This window comes from Merops nubicus, unplaced genomic scaffold (assembly GCF_000691845.1).
Source record: "Merops nubicus isolate BGI_N331 unplaced genomic scaffold, ASM69184v1 scaffold14054, whole genome shotgun sequence".
NCBI classification, from domain to species: domain Eukaryota; kingdom Metazoa; phylum Chordata; class Aves; order Coraciiformes; family Meropidae; genus Merops; species Merops nubicus.
In genome coordinates, this window is record NW_008604992.1 from 14,678 (window position 1) to 34,950 (window position 20,273).

The following is a 20,273-nucleotide window of genomic DNA, read 5'->3' on the forward strand; positions in this document are numbered from 1 at the left end:
AATTAGCCACTATTCACAAGTTTGTCATTCAAAGGATGTCCAAAGAGATAGTTCATTGGTGAAAAATACTTTTAAGAAGTAAAACTTGTCAATCTAAAATGCTTATCTGTTCAGAGTTTCACTATAATCTGCAGGTATACATGATGAAGTGGTAATATTGCCACTGTGTCACTAGCATATGGCAGCAGTCTAAAATAACACTTAATTTAGTATTTTTCAGACTACATCATAATTAATCTAGGGGCAAAGTTAATCAGAAAGAAAGCCTGAATTTCCAAAGTTAGGAATAAGAAATAAATATTATATATATCTTTATATATATATATATGTGTGTGTGTGTGTGTGTGTTTGTGTATTTAAAAAAATAATCAGCAGATAGATGTTTGTCTGAACTTTGTAGGTTTCTTATCTCTAGCTCTGGTGCTAGAGGCTCTACGGAGAGACGTACCATCTAAAGGGTTAGTAAGGCCACTGCTACTCCAGTCAAACTGGACAGGTGGTAGAGATTCCTAGAGTTGAAAAGTCAGAAATCAGATTTCATAGTCAGTTCAGGTTACAACAATGCAAAGCAGTTCAAACAACAGATTCTTTAGCGTCTAAATACTAAAAAGACAACTAAATGAGCAAGCCCAAACTTTTGGCAGACGTATTTTCATAATAAGCACTACAGATTTGAAGTAGATTTGTTCTACCACAGGAACAGTACAGATCAGGTAACTTTTAACTCAAACAGGATTTGCAAATTAACTAAAACATATAAATTGGACAAAAAACCTTTTGGCATAGTTAAAAGTTTAACTAGACAAAGCATTGTGCATAAGAAGTTATGTCTAGGTTATGTATGCAATCATAGGGCAAATTTAGAATAGGGTTATTGATGAAAGCTGTCTGTACATCCATGCTTTGTCCTGCTTATATATAAAATCAGTTATTTACTGAACAGCCCATGATTCTTGTGGTTTGCTTTTAAGAGACAACACCTACACATTAGGGACAAACTACCAACATACTCCCCACTCCATCCCCTTTAGAAAAAAAAAAATAAATCCTGTGACTAATTATCCTTTAACAATTAACTCATCCCAATATATAAACAAACCATTGGGAGCAATACTTCAAACAGAGGGCCATGAAGAAGCTGACTCCTTCTGGGGGCCCATCCTTGCCTTTTCACCTCCTCTTGTTAACTCCTGTGCACACAGGCAAGTAAATCAAGCAAGAGGGCCCATGCTTTACAGGGAAAGTGTGTCCAGGTGCAGTGTAACTTGCAAGTGCTCACGTATTCTCAGGACACAAACCAGTGGGACAGTATCAGAAGTTTCTGGAATAAGTTTCTACTTCTGTGCATTACATTTCTGCTCTCTCTCTCTCTCCCATGAAGACAACTATCAAGAAATCCTAGGAGAGAATGTGCCCTCAACTTGTAACAGAACAATCACATTTATGGAAGAAAGGCAATGGAAGTTCTCTGCAGCATTATTCAAATTACATCACTAGTTGTGAAGCTTCCAGTGGCTGAGCCATACCTTCCCTTTGCTTTTATAGAAAGCCAGGCTTGCTTTTTACACCCTCCTCCAATTTTAAAACTTTCAACTATCCAACAGTGAAAAAATATGCAGATTGATAAATCAAGACTGCAGAAACCAGAGCTAGCTTTGTACAATTAAGCTAACTGCAGGAGGCTTTTCCTAGGTAATATAGGTTTACAGAAAGAAAAATGAAGAAAGCTGGAGATTTCTGTATTTACTTATAGTAAATGCCTTGCCTAGAATTATCTTTTCTACCTAATGACTCGGAAATATTTCCAGTGCTGAGCACAACTGGAACAGTATTAAGCTCCATGGAGCTTAAGGAGCTGATGCTACACTTTTTACTTTGCTTTGGTAATGAAATTACTGGCATTGAAATGATTTGCATAGAAACATAACATTAGCACTGTGGAAGCTATATCTGATGAAGTAATGATCAGTATCATCAGTAGCTTGTTTAAAGATTGTCACATCCAAAATATATTAACATTAAAAGGAGTTTGTACCTAAAAAAACCCCAGGGAGGTGAGTATGACAATTTAGTAGGTTTCTGCCCTGAGAAAAATTAACTCATAGTGGGACAAAGCTTTCTATCAAGTCTCATTTACTGAGGAAAACACCCACTACATTTTGTGTCAAAAGACTTGAGTCAGGACTGATGAGTGAGGCAGGATTGCATGGAAAAGGTGGCACCAGTGGCTGGCTAAGCCAATGGCTAAGCCCTCTAAAGATCATTTGATGTTCGGATTTGCCAAGGAGAGGACAAAGGATGTGGTGAATTCTTCCTAAAATGTGGTGGTGGGAATCTGACTCCAAATCAGTAAGAGTAAACTGATTCTGCTCTGTGGGATGAAGCCATTCTGCTTCATTGAAAAGAAGGGGGGTGGCAAGTAAAGCAGACTCCACATAAAAAGGATGGTGGCAAGCCCTGGTCTATACAACAGCAAAGTTAAAGGAGAGGGCAGAGGCAAAAGACAGTTAAGCAGAAAGGAAAAGTTTTCTGTTTCTAGTGACCTTGGCCCTTCGAAAACTAACTATACTGGGACACCTGAACACAGCACTGAAATCTCAGACAACAGCAACATGCCCTGCAAATGGGAGTCTAATGTTTTGTCTTTCTGAGATAGCAAGGTTGCCAGACTACTGCATTTACAACTATTGTTTTAATAACATGCACTAAGGAAAAATGCCTAATCTAGAAGAATATTGAGAATTGGGGCAAATTGCTGTCGCTCCTTCCTCCATCTTAGATTAGAAGACATGGTAGAGAAAAGAAGAAGTACAGTCAGTTGTCAGAGTATTACTCTGAACATTAAGGAAGTGAGAAAGAGGAAACTAAAATGCCTGCTGGTTCTACTGCATCGTATTTCACTTTTCTTAAACTGAGAGATGTTCTCACACAGTAATTTTAGAATGGTATTATGTAAGAGCTTTTATAATCCAAAAGAGTAAAATGTAAATGTTTGTCTCTGTGCCAATAATTACCCAAGGAAAGCTAAACAAAAAAAAAAAAAAAGGAAGGATTTAGCTGTCTTAAAGGTGGAGGGCAAAAAATAGCAGGGCTTGTCATACAAATATAATATCAATATTTAGATAGATCCCACAAATGAGCATCATAAACATTTCAGAGAAAGGTTTACAAGGCAGTAATTGATATATTTCGTTGTGTGTATTCATTGGAAAAATCACAACAGTTCTGAACATTGTTTTTCTCAGACACCACCTTTAAGCAATTGTCACATCTGATAGAATAGCAAGTTCTGTAATATATCTTACCTGCAAATCTTTCTCTTATTCTGTCAACAAAGCTACATATATTCTTGGATCTTTCCTACATGTATAACTGGAGAGCAGTTCCATCATGGAGCCTTTGGCTGGTGGCCAATAATATGGTAGTCTGCATCTGTCATTGTTAGAAGTCCTGATGGTCCCTTATGTAATTAAAAGTGTTTTTAAATACTGTCACCCCATGGGGTTTAATTAAGGTTCAGTCCCTAATAGCCAGCAACTGTAAGATATATTTCTGTTAGAACCTGATCCCTATTTCAGTGGCATGTAGATGTCACACATGTGGATGAGCTGAAAGGGGCACCTGCAGAAAAGAATTACTGCTAATTTTCTACCGAAAGATCCAACTAGCTACAGATTTCTATTCCAATATAAAACTTACAAAGCAAATAAGAAATGCCAGTGGTAGTTGGGACAAAGCTTTGAAGCAATAGTGAAAGCAGAAATACCTAGATAACTTTTTTTCCAAGAAAGACAAAGAGAAGCAGGTAAATACACTTCAAAACAACATTAATCAAAAACAAATATCAAATCAAGAGAAAGCTGTCAACATTAAGTCCAGACAGCAACCTTTTTAACAAGCATTGGCATACATTCTAATTGCACTGCCTGAAGCCTTGGTCATGGTGTAGAAGCCCACTCTGAGCAGATGCTCTGAAAAAAAAAGTACTACTACCTATCTTGGATTTCACAATCAAAGGTTTCCTGTTTGAGCAGTCATTCTCTTTTACCCTGATGTGCTTTGATAGAGCCTTTTACTTCAGACCTGTGAAGCCTTTGAGACAACATTCTTAGATAAAGTCAACAGTAACCAGGGGATTATTTCATATTCTGTTTACTGCCTTACAGTTATGAACACAGAGGAACAGAGAAATAATCCCCCCAGCTGTCAAGATAAACAACAGATCAAAGAAGAATTTAGACCCTACCTTCAAATATAAGACAGAACGAGTCTACAAAAGTCATCTTTATACAAACTAACGTGATAGATCAGTCAGCCACTTAACTTGCTTGAAAGGAGAAATAATAATTTCAAAATCTTTGTCCTTACAGCTTAAATGGCTCAGATGGAAATCTGTCCACTGTATTTCCACAGCCTAACCAACCCAGTGAGATCCGCTGCAAGGAATGAGGCCAAAACATACAGAGTTTATATAACAACTAGGAAAAATTACTGCAGCTCATTTGCTGCTTTTCTCCTCTCATTCTTTTGATTTCTAATGCTATTTTAAATCTCTGCATGCTTCTCTCTGTTTGCCTACAACCAAAGAACTGAGGAGGCATTTCTGTGTTTCTACAAATGTTCTTAATACCACTACAGTCTGTAATATTCTTAAGAGGCAGTTTGCACAAGTCAAGTAAAGCTGGACTTTTCTCAACAGCAAACAGAAGCCACCAAACATTAACAGAAGATGAGTCCAAGAAAAAAACAAAGTCTGAGGTGGAGAATTGACAGTTCATGCTCTGAAACTTTCTGAACATCAATTAACTGTGATGATTTAACATTCTTAATGGTTAGAGTCCTAACTCCTCTCTTCCCCAAAAGCTTATTTTAGTAATCTTTTTAGGGGAGAAAAAATAACCTAAGGCCAGCAGTGCAGACAGATAATCATAGAAGCTTCTCCTATGAGTTCATGGACCAAAACTATTGTACTGAGATGGTCTTGTCAGAACAAGCTATGGGACATTATCAAACTGTGACAAGTAATGGGAAATTCTGCTGCAGGAATACCTGAAAGTACAAATCCACAACTAGAGAGAAAAAAGAATAGAAGAGCCTCTTTGATAAGTAGAGAGTTTTTTTTCTCAGCACCACAACTATCAAGCAACTGAGAAAATGGCACATGTCAGAGATGCTGCTATTTCAGGCTCTTGCAGCTCTCTACACTATGTTTAGTGTATGGTTTAATATTTGCTTTCCCCTCTGCAAAAAAGGGAACTTTGAACGCTGCAGAAAATCAGTGAAATTTTCCTACCTTGTTCATACACAGAAATCACAAAAGTGATTTCTTCAGCTCAGATTGGTTGCAATAATCATTATTGTTATCTCTTCTAATACCCAGGCCACGCTCACCTCCACTAAAGCATTTCTAAGAAGCAGCATAGGACGTGTGACAAAGTATGTATATTACTACATAAAACAATCTCATTTCTGAGCCCACTGATATACTACTGCTCTACAGTGAAAAAATAATTTCTCCTCTGGTACAAGCATGTCACAGTTAGAGCTCTGTATTGTGGCAGAGCAAAGAGTGCAAGGAAATAAAACTTAGTGTTAAGGCTAGGTGTAGCACAAGAGTAATTCAATTTTGAATGCCTTCAGTCAGAAGTCACAACCATAGCAGGTGACTAAAGATGTTGAGCAGATTAAACAAGACCTGAATCAAAGAGGGACCCAGCTGCCTCTCTGAACATGTGCTGAACACCACTGTAGTGATGCTGAAACTGAAATGTCTCTGCATATTCCATTAGCTTGTTGACAACCACACACATTCCAACTTGCATAACATTTAAGTGGTTTTCTAGTATCACAATATCAAAACACCACAGAATCCATGAAATTCATAAGATTATTCCTACTCTTCTGAATTCATTTTGTATCAGACCCAAAAGACAAGCCATCAAAGCAACTTTCTGTTCAACAGATAATCTTTTGATAAAATCCTGCATAAAGGGCCAACAGAACTCACACAATCAAAAGTCAGGCACTTGTGCTAGCAAGGACTGTACCCAGAATCTCTTTTCCAAGCAACTGGGCTGCATTTCATGCTACTCTGAATGAAAAGAAAAAAAACACTAACAGTATACATATAAATAAGATACTTCAGAAAAACAACTGCTAACCAAGAGGTAGAATGAACTCCTACAGTAAGCTCCAGAAAAAGCAAAGACAAAGAACCTTAGCCACAGGAAGGACAAGTCTAAAGTTGCATCCAAAATTTGTGGAAGTAACTGTCCACTGCCTTTTAAAGCAAATTGCTGTCTAACAGTAGGTATGATCAGGACTCCTAGATGCTGGCCATCAACTGCTACAATCTTATCACAGGAACTCCCTTCCAGTCACACATGAAAAGTAGATCCAAGAGCCGGACTTCAATCTGACACAGGGAACATCTGCCCTTTACATACAGGTGTCTTTGAACACACCATCTAGATATTTAAAATATGAAGAAAGAGGCAAGGCATCCATTGTTTCCCTCATTCTTTCTTTTCCTCTCCTTCTCTAGTTTTTACCTGGAACTGATCAGATGTACATGTGTTCATCTCTGGTGATACAGGAGGTGTCTGTCCTATTGAAGCTATTTTTTCTGCTGCAGATATTGGTTTCAAAGGTTCCTTGGTAGGCTCTAACATACCCTAAATAAATAAAATTTAAAAAAAAAAAAATAAAAAAAATAAAAATCAGACACAAACACATATATCCAAGTGCTGCAGGTTCTCCAGAAAATAGAACACACACTACTAGGTTGTGCTACCCTTGATCAGGGCCTTGGTGGTAACCATCTATCTCTGGGACACTTTCAGTGGGGGGGGCAGAAGAAGATGGGGTAGAGGAGAGAATCATCCTAGTTCCTTAGGCCCAAGAACTATTTTAGAGCCAGTAACAGAAACCCAAGTGCTTAGCTGGAGCTTGCTTTCACCTTCCAATAATGTAATTTAAGCTGGAGGAGTTACTTGATAAGGTGACATCTTCTCCTCCCAATTGTGTGTGGACTATTCCAGAAATATCAAATGGCCCATCACAAAGGTGCAAGTGCATTTATTCCTTTTCAACAATTAAGTAACTCAAAAGAAACATGTCATATTATCAGTTTGTGGAATGATACAAAGAACAGTAGCTACTGACATAGAAATAAATGCATTTTAAAGAAAATAATTTAAACCATATTTTTAATTTTAAGCAAACAGTTCAAAGATAGACAGTAATACATCTGAAATCTCTTGGTGTCCCTGAATAAAACTGGTCATGAGAAAGAGATCTACAGAAAGACCACAGTTTGCACCAAGACATGCAAACCACTTCAGAACAGTGAAGTGTGAGAAAAGAAACCCCCAAATAAAATGAATTTCCAATAAGTGCATTTTAAACTAATTTCAGGAAGTCAGTCACCAAGACCAGCTGTCCCACAAATGTTTCTACACTATGTTAGGGGAGCTTAGAATTTAACCACCAGTTAAATCAATTCTTTGGGACAGTGGAGAAAAACACGAGCAGTGTGGCAATAGAAAGCAGCAACTCTGCTCCTACCACCACCTCTATCCAACTTACGGTGTGCACAAGTATATAAAAAATTTGAGATAATTAATCAACAACAATCTGTTACAAAAAAAAAAAAATAACTGCGCGTGTTGCTCTTGCTCACAAATGTTACAGGAAGAAAACAGTAATTGCTTTGAAATGCTTTACCTCTCTATATCAGAACACTATGCTTATATGCAAAGACATGCATGAGTTGACCATCAGAAAACAATGGATCTAGAAGCTGACTGTAGAAGTCACCCTACAAAATTAACCTGCAGATTAAATTGGTTTATATATACCAAAGAAAACTGTAATCTTTTTATATTCAATTTGTGAATGACCATGCAAAAGTGTATGTATGTTTGTATGCATACATATACATGTAGGTGTCCAGAAACTAGGACATATTTATTCTGCTCAGACTAGCAAAAATGGCAATTCTTATCTTGTGAATGTTTTTCCTACCAGAGATATTGCAGAGAGTCTGAAAAGCCAAACAGGAATTTACAGAATATTGGCTTAAGGGAAAGCAGTTGATCTTACTGCTCAGGTTACTTGAGTTCCCTTCAATCTACAGAAATCTGAATTAAACTTGCTATTTTTATCTAGCACTTGGGGCAACACTACAATACTGGCCATACAATGCTTTTTGTATGCATAAATAGCCTAATACATATATGTGGGTCCTTTATTAATATGCCAATAAGACTGCAAAGTATTACCATGCATCTCTCTTGACCTAGGGATATTGAGATGCAATCAAGTAATTAGCAGTCAGAAGAACAGTTGCACAAAGAGGAATGCTTGAGAGAGCTGAGAAACCTTCCTACACACATTTCATGGAATACTGGAACTATCTAGCAATTCTCAACCTTCCTTTAAAGCATCTGGTCTTAGTGCCAGGGCTTCCCACAAGTGCTAATGCAAATTGGTGTTTTGATTAATTTTGATGCTCCTTTGACATTTTTGACAACTATTTAACAATCCATTTTCTCATGTCAGTTTTAGTTGACGTTTTTACATCTATATCTTATAGTCAAGTTAAAATGCAACAAGAACTTTTTATTGGTGCCTACACATTAATACATTACTTCAAATTTATTTTTTTTTAATTTTCAAAAATGCCTCAAACAGCTTAGATTAGCAAGCCTGACTTATTAGATAGTTTGCTTTATGAATTGAATAAATCAAAAATGTTTTCATTTCAAATATAGTATCTGCTTTCACACATGAGAATTGTGTATTGGATGATTCTTTTCTAGCACTTCTACTGATGCCTAAGCCATAATCATACTTACAAAGATCTCTTTTGGTACACTTGGTGCTTATGTCATTTAACATATTTAATTACACAATGTTGTTGGAACCATAACAAGAAACAAACACTAAAAAAATGCTTACCAGTCCTGCTGCATACATGGGTACTATAACAGGCTGTTTCTTGTTGCCTGTAAAGAGCTGATAAAACAACAATTAAAAATTTACTTAAGAGTTTCTGTGTTAGTGATAGTAGTATATTTTCAACATTATATAACTTGTATAATTTTAACACCAGAGTATAAATATTATGTTAAATACAATGGTTAAAAACTAACACAACGCTTAATATTAATAGGGTTTATAAAGAGTTATCAAGTGGACATGAAAAGCTGTGTACACTGCAGCTATGCAATCAAGAAACAAGCATTCATACAAAAAGACTTTCACCTAATTCTACGTTTAAAGCAGCTCCATTTTTCAGAAAGCAAGTTTTACTAACAGACTCACAATATTTCTTGTGTCGATTCCCAAGGAGCACAGAAGCTTTTTGTTGCTGTGGGAGCCACCCCACTGGTATCTCAGTCCATATGCATCATGGATATCCTGCAGCTCAGTCCACACATCCGTCAGTTCCCTACAGAAGCCATCATAAATCAAGTTATCAACAGGAATAACAGCTTAGCAGCCTTGAATATTTATTCCAGTTTTTAATGCAAGTGACTTGTTATACATTCCAATTAAACTTATGCCCAAGCACAATACCCAGGGGAACCAAAACTGCACAGTGTTCTCAGAACAATTATAGCTAAGACTTATTATTGGAAAATTATGTCCACAGCAGACGGGACAAGGCTCAGACTTCATCATCACATTAATAAATATAACAACTTATATGAAGTGTAACTAATAAGACCTATTCTGATTAACTCGGAGACATTACTTAAAAAAAGATGAAATGCTGGTGACTAACTTGATATGCTAAGTGAAATACTCCTGGCATACGTAAGCCCTGAAAACAAGCATTCATCTTCACTCAATAGTTCTTCAAAATGCTTGAAGCAAACAACTCATTTTGAATTACTGCTACATGTTTTAAATCCTAAAAAAGACACGTTCCTGCTTCATCTGAAGTTTGTTATGTTATGGCTTCTTACCCTGCATTTGCCAAGGTCTCCTCAGTTGTCATCTGCTTTTCACCTGCTTCCAACAAATGATTCAAGGAACTTATTTCTTCTTCAATTTCAAGAACAGGCATGGAAGGAAAACAGACTTCAAATATTCGTTCCAGACGACTTAGCAATGTTGCCTATAACAAAGAAAAAATACTTAAGTTTTGTTAACTGCTTTAAAGGAGTCCAAAATTACAAAAATAAGATGGAACACAATATGTACCTAATGCAAAGTTTCACTTACCACAAAACACAGAACTGTCAGAGGATCACAAGACTTTAAGCAGCAAATACAGGCTGCTAGCTACTGAGAAACAGCAAGGAACTTGCCCTCTGCAAAACGAGTTCTTACAATGTGAATCTAGAGTAGTTCTTACCAGAGTCACTCTTTGCTACAAATGAGCAGAAAAATATGTGCAGAAAGTACTATGCTACATATACTTACGATGTGTTAAAGTCTCCAAATCTAAGTCTGCTAAAGAGTTTTACCGAAAACCTTTTATCAGCAAGCTCGGTACTGATCAATGTAATTTCACTTGATGACAACACACTTCAATCTAAACTTGAGACATAACACTGATTCAGAAGACAGCTTCACTTCTGATAAGATGTATGCAGGTAAAGGTCTCACAAAACTTAGCCTGATTTGCAGTGCTTGTGGTGTGGTAACAACTTAAAAATGTCCAGTAAAAGCTAATTTCATAGCTCAAAGACTACACACTTTCTAAAATACTATTAGTATCAGGTGAGTCAAATGTAAGAAAAGTATAACCCTCAGCTTACTTTCCTGTGGTAGTCAGGTATAATGTGAAAATGCCTAGACTGTGTAGATTTAAATGATAGATTTATTTTATTCATTTATTTATGTTTTAAATCTATATTTTTTTTAATCCATAAGAGATATTGGAATCATACTGTTTGTGAAAAAATATTTCCAATATTTGTTTGATACTTCTTCAGACCAAAAAGCTAACAAAGAAAAATTATTTAATGCCAGAATTTCTTGGCTCAAAACCTGTTTGCGTGTTTTACACATTAGAGGTTAATTTAAACAGAAAAATTACTTTCCTTCCAGCAACTTCCCTTTCCTCCCATTCATGATTCAGACAGTTGATGCTGAATGCTGCAATCCTGCGAGGGTTAAAAGCCAACCTTGGAAATGTTTCTACCCTAGCCAAATAAGTTAAAAAAAAAAAAAAAACAACAAACCAATCAACACCCCCCACCAAGTTTATTTTAGCTGAATAAGAAGCCAGCTAGATAGCAGCATGTTTTGCATAACCACAACTTTATCTGTTACTCTTCTCTGACCTTCTATCTGCTGCCTTGCATTATGAACTCACACCAAGAGTATGTAAATATAAATACTCAGAAGTTTTGCAGGAAAGCTACAGATCCCATAGTTTTGAGAGACTAGGCAGGATTTTCTGTTTGTCACAGTAGGTGCAACTGTGTCTTGATGTCACCAACACTTCAGTGTCCCTTGGGAGAAAGGAAGCTTCAACATCACATGGAAGCCAGCAGGGCTCTTAAGTTTCGTAATGCAGCAAATGTCTCTTGCTTTTCTCTCCACCCATGCCACAATCACCACTGTTGGGTAGGATAAGGCTTCACCAATATAAAGAGCACATATTGGTACCAGTGGTTTCCAGGCATTTTAATTCCACAGTCTGCACTGGACAATGCTCTGATTCCTGCCACTTGGGCCTTAGCAGCTGGATTTAATATTAAAAAAAAATCCAACAAAGCCCTCAAACAACTTTCAGCCACCATAAAACCAAAGAGCACTCCCCCCCTTTTTTGTCTTTTTACAAGCTTAGTATGCTTTCTTCTTCTTAAATTCTTCCCTTAGATGTCTATCTCTTCTCCCGATTTTATTTCCATATAGACACAGATTTTTCAACTTTATTAATGCCCTGTGAACTCTCAGACATCAGATGCACTACTGCCATGGAATATATATTTTTTCCTCCCAGTTCAAGCCATTAAAGAGAAGTAATCAGCAATCTCTTAACATGAAAGGGAGTAGGCAAAAATCCCAGGAGCATCCCACAGTGTGTGCTGGTATAGCTATGCCAGCAGAGCCCTCCTGTGGAGATCTGCAGCATATTCCAGCAGCAGTGCTGTATTTAAGAACATAAACCTCAGACAGAGGTTTTGTGTTACAATCAAAATGATTTAGGGTTCAGAGTAGCAATGCTGGTAGGTGGAAGTTACATATTTTGACCAAGGAATACAGTTGAAACAAACCTTCAGGCACCAGAGTATCTGCTTCATAGTTATCTACATTTCTCGTTTGGATTTTATTATGAAAATTGGCCTCATCGCTTGTCTCAATTAAGCAAACCACTGGTTGTGTACATGAGCACACAGTACAGGACACAGAACAGAGAGGCAAACACCATGTTATCAGAATATCTTGACTCTGTGCTGGATGAGCTGGGAACTGGGAATCACGTCTCTTCAGTCTGTTCTCCCTATGCAGCTGCTAGGTGCAAAAAGCAGGAAAATTAACTTGCTTAGAACACGAGTTCTTCAGGTTTTCTACCTGTGAAAGGAATGCTTGACAGCAACAGCCACCATGTTCAGTTATTTGCAAAGCACAATGTCAAGATGTCAGAATTCTTATACTATCAAAGGAGCTGAATTACACAGCATACCTGACTCACTTTTTTTCCTTTCCTCTTCAATACCTCACTGGTATATTCTGACCATAATGAGTCATGTTTTACAGTATATAATTGTCCTTTTACCATCTCTTAATGCCTAATAATTTTGACCATAAAGTTACAATACTTGTCACATTACTTGTGAGCTGGTTTGTATTACACAGAAGCATGCTCTACCTAAGTTTTAAAACTTTGCTTACAATATATCACTTGCCCTTATCTTACATGACAGGGTGATGCTTACTCCCCAGTGCAAAAGAGGCAGACAAAAGGCAGTGGATCATGCAAACACCAAGGCATCATGTTTATTGAAGAGGATCAACACTTGAGAACATGCTAGTGACTAAGATTATACTCACTTAGGTAATGAAAGAATTAACACAAGGTCTCTAAGAACCAAGCAGCATCTCAGTCAGCATTCGATTTCAAATGTGAGCTTAAGAATTGTGCCAAAATTTCAGGAACAGTTTAATTATAGCATTCTTTACACTTCCTTTCATCTTTCCTATGTTACCAGAAATGCTTCACCCTTATTTATATATGAATAGAGAAGAACGGTTTCCATAGCAAACGAAAGTAATTCATTCTCTGTGTGCAAATGGACACGGGGAAGAGCGGAGAAACATCTCCAGGGCACTGGCAACATCCTTAATGGAAGCAGCTGAACTTGTTCTTCAAATTGATAAACATCCATCTTTTATAAGCCTCAATCTATTGACTATAAGAAAAATGTTACTTCTGTCACACACAGTAGCATCATGCATTTCAGGGTAAAAAATCCCGGGGGAAAAAAAAAGGCAAAAAAGAAAATAAGAACTCGCCGCCTTTTTTCACGTCACTGTAACAGATCTTCAGGTGAGAATGATAACCACAGGATTAGAATTTATCTCCCTGGCAGTTAAATAGGGGGCAAGATCCAGCCCCTCAGAGCTGAAAGGTCAAAGTACTTGGTTTACAGAATTTGTTTATCTCTTCTTCTCCACCACAAGACTATAGAATCAATGAACTCCAACAGAGCAACTTTGCATCAGCCACCCAGCCCATTAAATCCTCCTCGGTCCCCTCCACAAGATCTCAACAGCAGCAGGTTGCTGCCTTTCTTCAGAGCTATGAAAAGAGGGGTTACTAAAACTTGCCACTCTTGGGCCACACTACAGAAACAGTTGACAGGAGTTGCAGCTCTCATCATGAGTACAGTAATGCTTCTTTGGGTGAAGTTTCAGGGAACTCTGTGTACAGGGGGCAAAAAAGAACAGCCTTCTTGCTTCTCTCCAGAGTCCCAATCACACAGAGCTGCAGAGCAGATGCAAGAAGAGCTCATTCAGTGAGCTTCTTATGCTGGATGCTGAGAGAATGGAGTGACACTTTGTCTCTCCATCCTCCTCACTTCCCATTGGAGGGGACAGCCCCATTTCTCAAGATGATCCCTCACTCTCTCTGCTCTCACAGCATCTCTGCTCTGGCAGCCTTGAGAGGTGCTTTAAGGAGGGGAAAGTTGAATCTAGAGCATGCCTTCAGCCCTCCTTTTCCTACTGCCAAGAAAAGAGGCTATGGAGGAAGCAACACTCAAGCTCAGGGCTGTCTGCATCTATCAAACAAAACTGGAAAGCCTAAGAATAAATAAAATCAGTGTAGCAGTGAAATTATTGAATGTATTTAGATATTCAAGTCTTATCTGATAGAAGAACACAAGAGAGGAGACAGAAGTGAGCATATGAAGGATCCAAAATGCATAATTTAGTAAAGTAATAAAGTCCATATGGACATGATCAGCTTCTAGTTAGAATTCAGAAGCTGAGTGAAGTCTCTCATAAAACAGTAGAAGAAAGCTCAGGGGCCAGAAGCCAAGAAAAGAAACTGATTAACCAGGAAAATTTTAGTTATTTATTTAAAATTGTCAACTCACTGCTCTGGAGAGTGCCTAACAGGTATTTATGACCATTTTGACAAAATAAAGCAGAGATTAAATGAGAAACTGCATTTGCTGGGTTTCCTAAACCATACTTTTTTTGGGGGTTGTTGTTTTTTAGGTTTTAGGGATTTTATTTCTTTTTTTAAGAACTGAACTACATGACCATACTGTTAACATAGGGACAATGAAAAGCTGATTTCAATGGATGCAACTCACCATGGGGAACACAGTAATCAAATCAGTGGGTCTCAAAATCTTTTGGACTCAAGTATTAACAAAAGCTGAACAGTTAACTAAACGCACATAAGCAAACAAACAAATCACTAAGCTCCTAGTTAAATGGGGGCAATTTTCTCTTTGGAAAGTTTAATGGACTGCCTAAACTAAGAATCAGTTTCCATTCCACATAGCAACAATTTATTTCTTTCTCTGATGTGCAGGCTCTGCTTAGCAAAAACACCTTCTCAAAAGCAATGGGAGAAGAGCTGCAGGCAGGAAAACTGAGTGAAAAAGAGAAATAAAGCTTACAAAGAACACTAGGTTAACTTCTCATGACTCAGCTGTGATGGCTTTTCTCTACCTCCCTTGAAAAGCAGGTAAATTTAAGACAGTGCTAGAGATTTCCTAGATGTAAAAAATTGAATTGGTTCATTTTTATTATCATGGGTAATTTATAAAATGGAAACATTGGTCCTAAACTGAGATTTACAAGCCAGGAAGAGGATACTACAAAAGCTAATGTGAAACCTCACCAATGTGAAACAGTAAGATTTCTCTTACAACAGTTTAAAGAACAAAAGAAGGCAATGATAGTCCTAAGTATCCCCCAAACCATTTTTAAACAGTAACTATAAAGATCTCGGTATTGGTTGCAAAGTGGCTTCAGAAAGACCAAGACTTCTCTGCTCTTTTTACTGCTTGATACAGCAGAGTTACAAACCACAAGAAAGTCAGTATAGAAATGTGAAGCTGTTCTCCTTCCTCCTTGCTGGAAGGCTGGGCTCTGAACAACCTCACCTGGTTGAAGATGCCCCTCCTTATTGCCGGGGAATTGGAACAGATGACCTCAAAAGGTCTCTCTTCCCACCCAAACCATTCACGATTTATTCTCCCTCAGTTGAAGAATATATCAAATCCTGCATCTTCCACAAAAAGTGAAGTTTAACAGTTACTTATCTAGACTATGTGAAACTGACATCCCCTTTGGGTTGGTCAGGCTGTTATCTCGTGGTGGTGTACTAACTTTTCAGTCGGGCTCTGAGAGGAAGTATAGTAGAAAAACAACTTACGTACAAAATAAAATTAAACAAAAAACAAACAAACAAACAAAAAAAAACACAAACAAAACACAATGAAATGCTTCATCAATCCTCTCAAACTATTTTCTTTTTAATATCCCCTTAGCTAGCCTGTTCTGAAATACAGCAATTATGGGCTAATTCTAATGGTCTGGTTTTCAGCCACACTTGCTTAAGAAATGTCCTATGGACTTAAAAACCCCAAAACTTTCCAGACATATATTTACACTGCAAGTTGTTACCCAACTGTCTGAACTTAATTTAGCCAACACTATCTTAATTTACCTTAGTGAACTGGGAGGCTGAAGTCTTTAGGGTCATGATTACTTTTTTCCCCAAGAGGATGACTTCACTCTTTGCCCAAGACAAAGCACCCTCTAAGTGACAGGCTTGATACATACTTGTGGCTTAGTAACCGTGCATCACCCACAGGCTGTTTAATAAGCAGAGGATCTCAAAATCCACTTGGAGGACAGTTCAGGTTTCCCTTCCTCCTTTTCCAGGATTTAACTTCAGCAAATGAAGTAAGAGTTTTGGCTTTCCAATCAAGGCACTATTCATCTCCTCCTCCTCCTCTAGAGATGCCTGAACTCCTGGAACACAGCTAGGCACAGCCTTATTACCCACCCACATGATTACCAGAGGTAATAAATGCTCATATGCTTTGCTGCTTAAATCCTATAGATATTTTTTTAATGCACTATACAGCAGAATAACCCCCCTCGATGACTAAGATTCCACACCATCTCATGGAAAAAGCTGTGCTACAAGTCAAGTATGCCTTATAAACATAACTTAGTACCATGCTATGTGACCACATAAAGGGGATTAATGCTTGTGGTACAGCACAGGTTCACTCAGAACTTGTTAGATCAACCAGTTCAGCCACCACTACATCCTAAGTCAGTTTTAATGAACACAAAGGCACACCTCTATCTAATGGAAATCTGCAGCTATACTGAAACCAAATACTACATGTTTTTCAGCTGAGGACAGACATTAAATAATTAAGGTATACAGTAGTGTTAATATCAGTCCAAAGTACAGTTTGTATACCTGTCAGTCTTTGAAACGGGAATATTTTTTAAAGTGTTAAAACTACTGAAAGAACTTATAACTGAATACCATATATCAGGCCCTTTTCCTTCTCCCCTCCTTGCAGCACTCCTGAATAGGGGAGGTCAGCATGTTACAAATCCTACATTGCAGATTGTCTTCTGGATTCAGAAAGCCAAGACCAAAGGCAAAGGAGAAAAGATAATATTTTTACCATTACACATCACTATATAAGGTCATTTTTGTGACCTTTCCCCACTTTCTTCTTTCTATATTTTATAAGAAGAAGCAAAGTCTAACTTCTAATCAAACATTATCCCAAATCCACAATCTTTATAGCGGTTTGCCTGACAGATACCTTACAACCAAAACCACATTCAGAAAGTGCAAAATTTTGCTGCCACCTCCATATGCAGAATACACAAAGTAAGGAAAATATGCAGAAACCATTGGCAAGAGAACTTGAGCTCCTGGCAAATAACTTTCCTCTCATGTTGCAATCTGGATGGATGAAAATTGCTGTGTACATCATTTCCACATTCAAACAGTAATGCTGCTGGCTACGTATACAAAAGCAGAAACTGAAATACAAATAATTACTTCAGGGTTGTTCTGTTTATACACCATTCAAAATTGTTTCACTGCCACATTACAGTGACTCTCCCAGCCTCAACATCACAGAACAGGTGTATACAGTATCTTGAAAATGATCCCAGCTCTCCACTAGCCTAAGCTGAGGTTTCAATTTTCACATCTATCTCAAGTGTCCCACACATGCTCTATTTCTCTCCTGCACGGCCTGCTTCCCTTAAGTTGCTATAGCAAGTGCTTTTTAGACCTGCTGTGCAAGTGATCCACTCCTCCCTATCCTACTGTGGTCAGGATAACAAAAAACTTTTGTTTGTTTACCTCTCCCTAGCTTTGTTTTGCATGTTTCTGCTTTTGCAAACAGCTCTAGAGCAGCAAATATTTTAAAATGCTGTATTTTGTGGTTTGACCTCAGTGACATACTTGTAAATGAAAATAAGGAAGCTGATCAAAATCTGAGTTTAATTTTACTAAGATTTTTGTACTCAAAGTACTGGGACTGTCTGCTGGCTCATGTTGACGCAACGAATCTCAATGTTTCCAATTGCAATTCACTGAACTGTGGGTCAAGGGTTTAAAAACATAATTACTACTTAAGATTAAAGCAAAAGGTTTTTTTATATAAAAAGGTTTCAAGAAATCCTTCCAAAACTTAAAGCACTTACAGAATACAAAATAAATTTTGAAAATGTGTAACTCTTTTTTTAAGAGTTAGCTGAAAAAAACCCCAAACCAACCACCCACAAACCAACCAACCACAGCAGCTAACTGTCATTGCAATGCTAAGGAAACTATCGCAACAGAGAACGTGTCCAGTTCAACTTCCTCTACAGCTTATTTGTGGGAAACATTCTCTGAGCTGTACTTCCTCACTGGCAGGGGAGGCAGAACATCACTTTATATCCAGTCACAACTGCCTGTAGTATAAACATAAGGAATGAAAAAAAAAAAAAAATTAAGTCCTAAAACTTGCTTTATCATCTAACCAAACTAGTGTATGACTTCATGACAGATCAAAGAACATCCATTGTAACTTGGCTTTTATCTTTTATTAAGTCAGACTTGGGGAGAGAAGAAATTACAGAACCTCTGAAAGTTCTGCTTTTGTAAACACCTACATTCAAAAGTGCTTTCTATTGAAATTCCATCATAAAAAACCAGAAAATTTTAAGTAAAAGTAAATGTTTAAAACCTTCAGACCCTTAATATCAAAATTAACTAGAAAAATGGCTGATTTACTTTACTAGAATCATCTACCATCCCATTTCTTTGTCAGATTCTGGACAGTCTTGCATGTGGCAACAGGAACAATTTAGATTAATTGCGGTAATGACCTTAATACTCTCCAATGTTATGGGTGAATGACCAACAGAACAGGTAACAATAAATTTGTGCTTTCAACTTGAGAAATGGATCCACACTGAGGTGATGATGAGCAAGGTTTTGCATAAGCATCCAAATCCACTGCAGGTTCACTTATAAGCCTTTTTTTGGCTCATGAAGCCATTTTGAAATTTGGTGTGTTAGTCACTGCACAGAAGAGCAAACAGGAAGTGTGAGGAGCTGAGGCTCACACCTTTTAATAAGACAAGAAATCAGTGCTAAGTCCCAAAAGCTCCACTGCATTTGCTGATGATTGCAGAGCTCCAGCTGGCAAAACCTTCTTCTGAAAAGCTGTTTCAGCTGTCACTGGTTGGACACAAAAAGAGGCAGGGCTATCACTAAGCCTACACAAGGTCCTGGAAGAAAGGATTTACCTCATTTCTTTTATTGCCAGAGAAGAGCCAAATCTTTCAGACACACATTACCACTAACAAACTTTATTGTTGGTGTGGATTCATGCTTCAAAAAGACAAAACATACTCTCAGCTACTCACGTGGGATGACATGATTAAAAAGAAGCACCGAAGACAATTTTAAACCCAAATTCTAGTTCTGAATTTTGCAAAAGCAACATTTAGTAAAAAATTATGTATGTATGAACAGGCACAGATCTCCATGATGACTAGTGAAAAGACTTAGGAAGGAATTAATGCATACTTAGCAACTCAGGCAGAAAACCTAGGTGGTGAGGGTAAGATACAAACCCATCTACTTTGCCCTCCCCAAAACTGCTACTTAGAAATAGCAGCAGCTTCAAGAAAACATCAGTCCTGTATTTCCAATGTTGCTCTAACATGTAACTTCCCACAATTGATGTATAACAGGGACTTATTTTTAAATAAGCTTTAAATGGTTAACTTCCTAGGAGCTGGAATATCAGGGCAAGAACTCCACAGGTCATATTTTATCACGTCCTCTGCTCTAAGCAAATGAGTGCAGTTCCCTTCAAATCAAGTAATCATTTTTAATCAGGTTTCAAAAATATGACAGGGAATGATGATGAAAAATCCTGGGAACCAGTAATCTCAGCTTCCAGTCATACCAGTATTTAATGGAAAGGCAACATCAGAGTGCCAGCCCCCCAAAGGCAGTAAACTGAAGCAAAGGAACAACTCTCACAGGCTCTGAAATGTTTATGATGGCTTCTTCCTTTGATCAGCTTATGTAAAGGGCCACATATCAAAACAAATGTATACAAGTTCCAGCATACCCTGCTCAGTATTTCTGCAGGAAGCAGCAGTGTAAAAGATACAAGATGCAAAGCCAGCATACTATTTCATACCAGCCTGTCTCACCCATCAAATTAAATCTCTCCCACAACACAAACAAGGACTATTCAAACATTTGTTGTACTCAGAAGCAGGAACCAGGAAGAGCG

General features: G+C 37.7%; 1 protein-coding gene across 1 annotated transcript in view; it reads right to left on the reverse strand.

Moving 5' to 3' along the window:
- Window positions 1-20,273, reverse strand: part of AFTPH (aftiphilin) — a 34,626-nt gene that overhangs the window by 12,518 nt on the left and 1,835 nt on the right. Inside the window, exons 2-6 of the mRNA XM_008939205.1 lie at window positions 9,975-10,126; window positions 9,328-9,454; window positions 8,962-9,018; window positions 6,552-6,674; window positions 449-509 (exon numbers count right to left, since the gene is read on the reverse strand). Coding sequence (XP_008937453.1) covers window positions 449-509; window positions 6,552-6,674; window positions 8,962-9,018; window positions 9,328-9,454; window positions 9,975-10,126 — 520 coding nt within the window. The remainder of the gene's footprint in view (window positions 1-448; window positions 510-6,551; window positions 6,675-8,961; window positions 9,019-9,327; window positions 9,455-9,974; window positions 10,127-20,273) is intronic.